Source organism: Austrofundulus limnaeus, unplaced genomic scaffold, assembly GCF_001266775.1.
Source record: "Austrofundulus limnaeus strain Quisiro unplaced genomic scaffold, Austrofundulus_limnaeus-1.0 Scaffold1093, whole genome shotgun sequence".
In the NCBI taxonomy this organism is placed as follows: domain Eukaryota; kingdom Metazoa; phylum Chordata; class Actinopteri; order Cyprinodontiformes; family Rivulidae; genus Austrofundulus; species Austrofundulus limnaeus.
Window position 1 is genome coordinate 25,883 of NW_013953495.1, and position 10,355 is coordinate 36,237.

At 35.9% G+C, this 10,355-nt stretch overlaps 1 protein-coding gene across 1 annotated transcript; it reads left to right on the forward strand.

The window, feature by feature from the left end:
* Positions 1–2,669: 2,669 nt before the first annotated feature.
* LOC106534119 (solute carrier family 15 member 1) lies at positions 2,670–10,203 on the forward strand (the record flags this gene model as incomplete). The annotated part of the gene is given in 18 exon segments (XM_014030640.1): positions 2,670–2,747; positions 2,909–3,050; positions 3,662–3,781; positions 3,866–3,965; positions 5,687–5,777; positions 5,862–5,945; positions 6,014–6,096; positions 6,857–6,943; positions 7,025–7,114; positions 7,191–7,235; positions 7,317–7,349; positions 7,428–7,516; positions 9,084–9,165; positions 9,263–9,382; positions 9,509–9,652; positions 9,724–9,770; positions 9,886–9,993; positions 10,092–10,203. Coding segments are annotated over 18 exon segments (1,584 nt in total), but the record flags the coding sequence as incomplete, so codon positions are not given.
* Between the last annotated feature and the right edge of the window lie 152 nt (positions 10,204–10,355).

Genomic DNA, 10,355 nt, shown 5'->3' on the forward strand with positions numbered 1-10,355 from the left:
TTTTGCGCTTCTTAATATCGACTGTCAGAAAATGCCTGTGTGTGGAAGTGCCTGTTAGCAAAATATCTCATGAACCACTGGACAGGTTTTAATGAAWKTCGTGTTTCTCTACAACTGATTACCTTTCGGACTCAGATTCAAAATGAATGACACAGCATATTCACTTTTGCAAATGGAAACAGCTGTGGTGCAGCCATTTTGATATCAGATGTTTACCAGGGGCGGAGCTAGACTTTTTTACAAGGGTGGCCAAGGTATTTTTGTAGGGGGGCACATACAAATAAAGAAAAGCACTCTGGATTTGAAAATTCAAAATGGCCACAAGAGCTGATTCCAAATGGCTTTAATTTAGCTGCTCCAAAAAAATGGAGCTAAAAGTTTATGATCATTGCTAAGAATTATTAAAAAAACATGCTGAATACTAGTCACAACTTATTATTCACTCATTGCTCACTTATTATTCAAACATACAGAGCTGAAGCTTATAGAAATAGCTGAAAACTATCTACCAAATTTTCAAGAAGGCCACCACAGCAACTTTAAAAGGCTATAATTCAGCCTTTTTAAGACTACTCTGTTGAGTAGCTAAGAATCATCACATGTTGATTGCAAATGCTAATCCCAAATTAAGCTAACCACTAATGCTAATGCTAACTTTACAAAGAGCTATAATTTATTAATTTTTTTAATTTATTTATTTATTGCATACACAGCTGAAAATTTATACTGTAGTATCAGAGAATAATCTTTAACCAAATCTAAATGCAAATACACAATTCAAGAACCCCATTTGAGGATGGCACCTGCTGTGGCCAATCAAGTACCAGGGMTGACACCCACCACCCCTSTGGCTCCGCCCCTGATGGTTACTTTGATAAACTACAGTTTTTATTAGAAATGTTCTTAGATGTCAGAGTCACGAACCAGAGAACAGATTTTATTAAAACTCTTAAAGCMGTCGTTAAATATTTCTCACACCTGATTACCTTTTGGAGTCAACCCAGTTCAAGATAGCTCCCACGAAACAATCTCAGAACAGAGATGGCTCAGTTAGTTTTATAAATGTGACACATCAAACTGAGGACTGAGTCAAGTTTGGTCAAAATAGCCTCAGCACAGTTTCAGATTCCTGATTTTTGARACCCGGATCATCCTGATAGAAGCGGTTCCAGAGATATGCCTTGATTTGTCCTGCTAATCAGAATGGCTCATTGATATTTGATCTGAGGAATGTTTGATGTCATTCTAAAGAGGATACCGCAAAAATATTAAGACTTACCAGCTGGCAAACAAAACACATTACAAAAAAATTAGGCTTTTCTGCTCAAAATAATGTTTTTGGGTAGCTACTGTTCAAATAAAGGCTTTAAAATAATATTTAGGATGATATTTCAGATATTTCATTTAAGCAACCAATCAATAACAAATTTATTTATTATAGTTTGACAAAAATCAACTGTTGCAAATGTTTTAACCCATGCACTATAGCTGCCTTTTTTTCCGCAGACCACTTTGAGACTCAATCCTGAGTTAAATGTGATAAATCAAAATACTGAGCTAAAGCTTTTGTGTGGTAGTAGTTGAGAGTCATTTCCAACACATGCTCTGAGCTCCAACAGATTATCTAACATTATACGGGATTGTTAATGTTCAGTAAGATGAAGCTCAGGTAGTTTTCAGGCTAAGACAATTTTAATATACATTTATTCGAGTAAAGTTGTGCTTTTAATGTATCTGTTAAATGTCTTATTATAACAACAAACTGATCACACTCTGATCAGCRTATCTCTCTTTGTTCACACCCACTTTAAAAACAGCCCTGTCAGCAGAGTGAACGGCAGARCGAGGGCTAATAAAGCAGTAATAAAATATAGTTTCCCACTCCCACCGGAAAAAGATAAAGCATCAACTACTTTCTGACCAAATCTCAAAGGAAATCTAAGTGTGACAAGGAGCAGCTTTGACTAGACATCATGGCTGGTGAGATTATAAACTAATCTTATTTTTGTGCTTTTAAGAATGAGCTGAATCCTAATTGAGAAGTTGAGACAAAATACTTTTATACATTTATTGATTTTAAAGGTAAGTATATATCAAATTGTTGTGAATTATTTTAATTTGGCTGCTACATATTTTGCTCACAGATCATGAAGATCTCAAAAAGGAGAAGAAAAACAAAGGAAAGGTAATGTACAAACATATAGTTATAACTATGTAACATAACTGTTTAACCTAACTGATCCTTTTAATAATCTATATTGCATTGCACTACAAGAATTATCTGACACCAGGTGCATTTTCAGYATATTGAAACAGTTAATTATTCAAATCAAATCAAAACCTATTGGTGCAAAACTTAGGGATTTTTTATTTAATTAGTGAAACGTATTTAATTATTTGTCCCATTTTTAGTAAAAAAACAAATAAGTATTTTGAACTCAAACATAATCCCTATTGCATTTGAAAATAATACTTTTAAATGTATTTTTTGCATTATTAAGATTAAATTTTTGATCATGTTTACATACAATATACAATATATGTATGCTTTTATTTAGCAGGGTTCTTATGTTGTTGTTTGTGTTTAATCTATTTTGTGTTTGAACTGTTTATTGGAAAATTGCAGAAACTGTATAGATGTTGTTTTTGTTCCAACCAGAGTAAGGAGGTGTGTGGATACCCTCTCAGCATCTTCTTCATTGTAGTGAACGAGTTCTGTGAGAGGTTCTCCTACTATGGAATGAGAGGTGAGGCGTTTCGGTTATTTTCTTTCATGAAAATGCTGGAATTTGACAACAAAAAATTAACCTAAGAAAGTGCTTCTAATCTGAAAAAAAAAAACCCACCAAATTATCTCAAATATTTTGTAGATGTGATTTAGAACAAAGCTGTTGTTGCCTCTCCACAGCGGTTCTGGTTCTGTACTTTAAGTACTTCTTAAAATGGGACGACGACTTGGCCACCTCCATCTACCACACCTTCGTGGCCCTCTGCTACCTGACCCCCATTCTCGGGGCCATCGTGGCCGACTCCTGGCTGGGGAAGTTCAAGTAAGAGACTGCCTGAAAGAGAGTGTTCTGATGAGCAATTAATATCTCACCTGTTGCACATAGTTTTCTGAACCATTTAGAGCAAAGTTGAATTCTGACTGGCAGTAAAAGCTAATGGCTAGTCTACATCTCAAATGACTGAAATCTCCAAACAGCAACAACAGCAGCTAGCTGTGGCACTTCAACTGCAGCCTGAGGCATGTTGAATGGGAATCTTATATTATTGTTGCCTGAATAATTACTCAAAGCAAAACTGACAGCATTTATGTGAGACTGGAGTGGGTTTACCCCACTTTGGTCCTGGCCATGCTCATTAGCTTGTCAGTTTGGTCAGGGTTAAACTCCTCCCATCTTAACTATCCTTTTTGTTTCATTTTTATTTCTGCTGAGAGCAACTATTAAGTCCTACAAACTGTCCTTAATTTTTGTTGTTCCATTTCTGTATTTGCGCCCACGTCAGGAAAAACTCCTCCATTTTTTATCAGATACAGCAGGAAGTAAATTAATCTAATTATATAAATAAGATGCCTAAAATTTGGATTTGAACAGTCTGATGACTACACCTTTACCTAAAAATTAAATGCTTAAATTCTGTAACATGTCTCTCACAGGACAATTATCTACCTGTCCATTGTCTACGCCGTCGGCCAGGTGGCGATGGCGGTCAGTGCGATCCATGACATCACAGATACAAACAGAGACGGGACTCCTGACAACATGACCTTTCATGTGTAGGCTTTAATATTGAAGTCACTGTCAAACGTCAGATTTCTTTCCCCCACGTCACGTGCTTCTTCTTCCCTCGTCACATCCAGGGTTTTGTCCATGGTGGGCCTCTTCCTCATCGCTCTGGGCACCGGTGGCATCAAACCTTGTGTGGCTGCGTTCGGTGGAGACCAGTTTGGAGATCACCAGGTTAGACTGACATCTGCCTTCATCTTATTATCTTTTAACGTTTGACCTTTAGCTTCAGATTGCYCATTAAAACATCCACAGTTCAAACGTTTTATTGCTTGTGACTGATTTCCTAATCTTTTATCTGCTTTTTGCTGTGATTTATCAATTCAGTTGGGCTGTAAATCCTAATCTCACTGTGTTTACAGTGATAGTTCTGTTGCTGACATTATAAATACTCCTGTTGGTAACTTGCTGGTATTGCTTATAATAACTTTGTAGGTGATAAACATTTGGTACTAAAATCCCTCTTTTGAGGCATTCATACGCTGTTCACAAATGCTGGCCTTACTGTTTTCTTGTAAATTAATGTATTACAAGAAAACAGTATTAATGTAAACTTGTAAATTAAAAGAAAATGATCAACAGATCTTGTTCTCAACATTCATCAATAAATTTTTTTAGGAAATAATTTATATTTTTTGTATTTTTTTAGCACACTGAAGAACAGTTTGTCAGATTGGTGGGGTTCTCTGGTGTTCTTGTGCTGTCATTTATTTCATTTCCTTAGAGTTCCCTTTACTTCCCACTTTTTGGTATCAATGTTTCGGTTATTTTTCATGTTTCTTTCAGGTGTTTTTCAGCTGCTATCTGTGTTTTACTTAGAAAACACGGCATTTATTTACACAACCACTGTCTGTCTGTAATTAACCCAGCTGCATTCATCCACTAATCGCCTTTCCCTGTTTTTCAGTCATGTGTTGTATCTCTTTTTGCAATTCTCCTGATCTGTCAAGAGGTTATGTCACAGCTGCCACTTTATAATAGCTTCTGCCTAGTGATCTGCAATTTTAGATCCTAACCCTTAAAAAAGAGTAATTTTGCCTTCATTTATAAGCTTGAGACTGTTCTGAAACTGTGATATAAATCCAGAAGTTCAATTTTAAACTCATAATCTAATAATAAATGAATGTAGAAGGGGCAACAACTGATTGAACAAAAGATTAATCAAAATGGACCATTTTAATGTTTCAAGTTTACTACTCTAATTCTCATTCATCTAAAAGACGTATTCTGAAAGCCCCTGACCAGAGAAAGATTTCTAAAGCAGCAGGGATGAGTCACAACATAGATAAAAAGTCCAAAATCCAAAGGACATACTGTGTGCACAAGAGACAAAATTAGGCAGCAGCACTGCAACTGCTAAAACTAGTTTGATAAAAAAAACTTAGCACAAAAATGAAGGAATTTTGTGTTTAAATTATTTCTTTTTTTATTAAAGTTATTTTTTATTCTAATTTCTTGATTATGTTTGTTCTTCTTCTTGACAATAAATCTTATACCAGCACCTGATTGGCAGCACCTGTTGGTTCCAGAAGCTCAAAACAAGTGTCAACAGCAAAAGCAAAATAAGCTGTTTGGCAGAAATGAATTGGCATTTTTTTTAATATGCACAACTCACATATTCAGCTCTACTGCTCATCCCACAAATGCATGTTCATAAACGTGGCTCCATTTCCAACTATACAAAATTTATCCAAGACGTATCGCTACAACTAAGAAATAGTCCACCATACCCTTTTTTTTTTTGTGCCAGGTTTTTACACATGGGTCAAATATAGGTAAAAGCAGAGATACAAGTAGTGTTCAAACATGCAGAAAAAAACATACTAAGAGGATGAAATGTGCAGGTAATGCCTTTCCTTTGTTGTGTTATACATTTACAGTTTTTATTTTTGTAGGAAAAACAAAGGAGAACCTTCTTCTCAGTTTTCTATCTGTGCATCAACGGTGGAAGTCTTTTGTCGACCATCATCACTCCAATCCTCAGAGGTAGATGTGACTCTGAAAAACATGCAATCAACATGAAGAAATTAAGCAGAAAATTTAATTAAAACAACTTGTTTCCATCTGCAGCTCAGGACTGCGGCATTTACAGTCAGCAGAAATGTTATTCTCTTGCTTTTGGAGTCCCTGCAGCGCTGATGGTGGTCGCACTCAGTATGTAACAATCCCATAAGGGTTTTAATCTCAGATTAGATGTAGAAACTGATCATCTTCCTCCACAGTTGTATTTATCGTCGGGAGTGGCATGTACTACAAAGCTAAACCTGAGGGGAACATCATGCTGGATGTGTGTAAATGTATAGGGGTAAGTCATTTTTTTAATCGGGTTTTTGTGTGAGGATTACGAACAGTTAATATCTTACCTGTTGTAGATAGCTCCTTGAACATTCTCTGTTTAGAGCACAGGTGTCACAGTTAAGGCCTGTGGGCCAAATCTGGCCCTCATTACCATTTTATCTGGCCCATAAGGTAATATGTTAAATATGAAATAGTTCTATGGTTTCTCTGTTCCTGTATTTGGTCTAGTCTTCTCATGACAGCTGACCAAATTTCAAAACAAGAAAATTACGTTTAAATCTTTCAGTAATTTTTGATTTTGTGTGGAAAGGGCAGCAAAGAATCAACTTTAATTACCTTTACCATGTTTTCTTATTTTTTAAAGTCAAATAATTGGATGTTTGGTGAGGGTTTTACCTGGTTTGCTGGATTGTGATAAAATGTATCTTTAAGAAATAATAAATGAAAAAGTTGCTGATAGAGAGTAAGACATTAAATGAATGCTAATGATGAATCTTTTTCTTTATTTGTTAGGTTATTTATGTTCTAAATGCTATAAAACATGATTTGGAAAAGGTTATTTGTATTTTTACAGGAATTATTCGTTGTTTAACATTTCTTCAATAAAAGTTTACAGAATTGGCCCTTGACTTGGACCAAGTCTTGGCCCCCTGGTTTAGAAAAATAGAGTTTAATCCTGTTCAGATTAATAAACTATTAATCATAGATTGCCTAAAATTCTAATTTCTAAAATCCCATTTATGTCATTTTTTTCCTTTGTGTTTTAGTTTGCCATAAAAAATCGCTACAGACACAGAAGCAGCAAATACCCGAAGAGGGAGCACTGGATGGACTGGGCCGAGGAAAAATATGGTGTAAGTTTGTAGTTTGGTTAAGAACTAGCTGCCTCTTCAGTGGACCGGCACACTTGTTCATTCTTTTGTCCTGTGCTGCAGAAACTCCTCATTGCTCAGATAAAAATGGTGCTGAAGGTCCTGTTTTTATACATCCCTCTGCCGATGTTCTGGACCCTGTTCGATCAAAAGGTCAGACATCTTTTTGGAAAGGTAACAGAGCCTGTTTGCGGCAGGGCTTATGCTAAGTTTTACATTTCTGTTAAAGGGTTCAAGATGGACTCTGCAAGCCACAACGATGGATGGAAATTTTGTAAGCTTGGTGGTAAAATATATTTATTTTCATGGTTTACTAAAGCAGTGAGTTCATGTTCATTTTTCTTTATGTGTGCAGGGGTCAATTGTTATTCAGCCGGATCAGATGCAGGTAAGACAATAAAAGTTTATCACTTCAGCTCAGATTTAAAGTAACATAAAGGAGATTCACATCTTTTGTTTGTTAAAGACGGTCAACCCCATCTTTATCCTGACTCTGGTGCCAATTATGGACAGCGTGATTTACCCTCTCATCAAAAAGTGTGGTCTGAACTTTACGTAAGTAAGATGTCCGAAAGGCACGAGTTCCATTTTCCATTTGTTTTTACTGATAATCAATGAGAAGCTCTGCAAAATGAAAAGCTGAACATTTAGGAACATTTTGTTATAAACTTGAAACAGTTGAGAGTGGCTCTCCTGCATTTATGTTTACCACAAAAAAAAAGGAAGTCACTTTGTATTTGTAGATTATTTATTTGTTGTAACAACACTTTTTGACAATAAATCTTATTGGCAGCAAAATAAGCTGTTTAGCAGAGAAAATTTGGCTTTTTTTTTTTTTTGAGCAACCTGTCCTGCTCATCCCACAAATGAGTGTTCCTTACAAATTTTGCACCATTTAAATGGGAAATTAACAGGCTTTCCAACCGTATAAGATCTATTGCCAAGACGCATCGTTACAACAAAGAAATAATCCACCAAACACAAATTTCTGTACTTTTTGTGTCAGGTTTAAATCTAACAGTAAAATATGCAGTAAATAAATCTTGGTCATGAAAGTACAAAAATGTTTTTTCAATCAAATGTTTGTGGTCATTTTTACAACCTAAAGATTTTTTTAAACAATATAACTGGCAAGAAAAGGCAGCTGCTGTTTTTAATGCAACCATACTCCTATCAAACGAACTATTAGCGCAGCGAGATGTCATACAATTATATGCCAATCATGAATTTGTTTTTGGATTCTGTTTTGCATCATTGTTGCTATTTCCAAAGCCCTCAGGATTTTGTTTACAGCTCAAACTGTGGATTTAATCGTGCTTTGTTTGGATAGCAACATAATAAAATAAATAAAAGTCCACCCATCTGAAACTATAAATGTGTAAGGTTTTGATTGGTGAATAAAATGATTATTTTCAGTCATCCCAACAGAAATGAGAACCAATCTGTGTGCAGATCTTTATATCAAAAGGACAACTGACATTACCAACTTTTAAAAACGGTTACGGCCAGAGGTCTTTCTTCTATGTTTATACTAAAGCATGGAATGACATTCCTCAAAACATAAAGTCCGTTTCAAAACTACAGCCCTTCAAGAAGAATCTTGTCTGCCATCTGCTGGACACTTTTTGTTGTGCTCATATTTAGACGTCCTATTTTGCAAATGCTGCCTTCCTGAAATTTGGTATGCTTGTTTGTCTTTGTGTCTATGGTGTGCAATGATGTGATTGTGATGCTGTAATTCTGAGTGTTTTATGTGCTGCAGAACAGGAACCTGCTGTAAAACAGCAATTACGCTGAGTCAGGCTTGAGTTTTAGTAATCTTTTCCTGTTAAATCAATAAATCAAATCAAATCATATCACAATAACTACCCCTGAAAGGTCTCATTTAAGGACTGTTTCTGTTGTATTATAAACTTGAAGCAAATACTTTTAAACCCAGAATAAAAATTTAAAAATAAATCTTGAAGGATTTCTCTTCAAAGTGTTTTTATATAATCTGAATCATCGCAACATCAAGGATAAAAGGAACGACGCTGTGGAGACAAAGGGAAGATGTTTCTCTAATAAACTTTTTGGATGCTGACATTTTAAGCAGATGTGTAACAGAGCTTTGTGTCAACAGACCTCTGAAGAGAATGACCGTGGGAATGTTTCTGGCTGCTGTTGCTTTTGTCTGCGCAGGTGTGGTCCAGCTTCAAATCGATGTAAGTCCACGGTAAACTACAATTCACCCAAGGGGTTAATCCAGTCTAAACACAAGACGAAGTTTTTAAAAACAAAGTGCTGTTCTGTCATTTTCAGAAAACCTTGCCCATCTTCCCATCCACCTCCCAGAGCCAGTTAAAGTTACTGAACATGGGGAACAACTCCATCACGGTCCAGCTTACGGGCAATAAGACGGTGAATCTGCATCCACATTGGGTCAGTTCGTTTAATTAACACAACTTTCTAAAGAAGTTTAAGATTCACAATTCAGATGCAAGAAATGTGTCGTTATATCAACGTTTGTTTCAGATAATGTTTTTAAAATTCTGTTTAACTCTGCAGGCCAGCGACGACTATTTCACTTTTGAAGAAGAGCAAATTGACGTCACAGTCGGCAGCCCTTCATTTACAAAAAGAATTGTTTTGACCAAAAATGAGCGACAAACTCTTCTCTTCCCCTCAAGCATCAGTGACGAGTGGCAGCTGGTGAGTTAAAGAAAATAAAGACACACGGGAAGACAATTTAAGGGTAAACTAATAAAAATCCTTTATCTTAGATGGAGGATTTAACTTCCAAGCCACAAGAGGGAAACAATGCAATCCGGTAAGTTTAGTTATTAATTCTTAATAAATGAAAATGAACATATGCTGCTTTCAATGCAGTGGAAATTGTTAAAACAGTTTTAGTTTTAATGGCTGGTCTTAATATTTCATCTCAGGTTTGTTAATGGAATGAGCAGAGCGGTAAATGTCTCTGTTGCTGGAGCCTCCTTTGGACAAATTCAGCCCCTTTATTTTTCTAACTACTCCCAGATAAAAAATGGAAGGTAACAGAGCTTTTCCAAGTATTTTATTACCACAAGGATCAATTCGCACTCACAGCGGAGCAGCTTTAGTTTGAGATATTTTCTTCCTCCTTCATCAGGAAAGCGTTCACCTTGCAGAGCGGCTCACAGTCGTGTGAGTTCAGCAGAGAGTTTGGATTTGGAAGTTCCTACACGTTCCTCATCCCCAGCACCATGACGTTTGGAACAAACGTGAGTTTTACACTTGATTACAAAGAACTGGGTCTGTATGGAAATATATATTTTTTACATATATTTCTTTTATCTGCACCACAAACATTTATTTTGGCTGTAAGCTACTGAAACCACATTGAATACTAGTTGTTTAACCAATATTGCAGAAT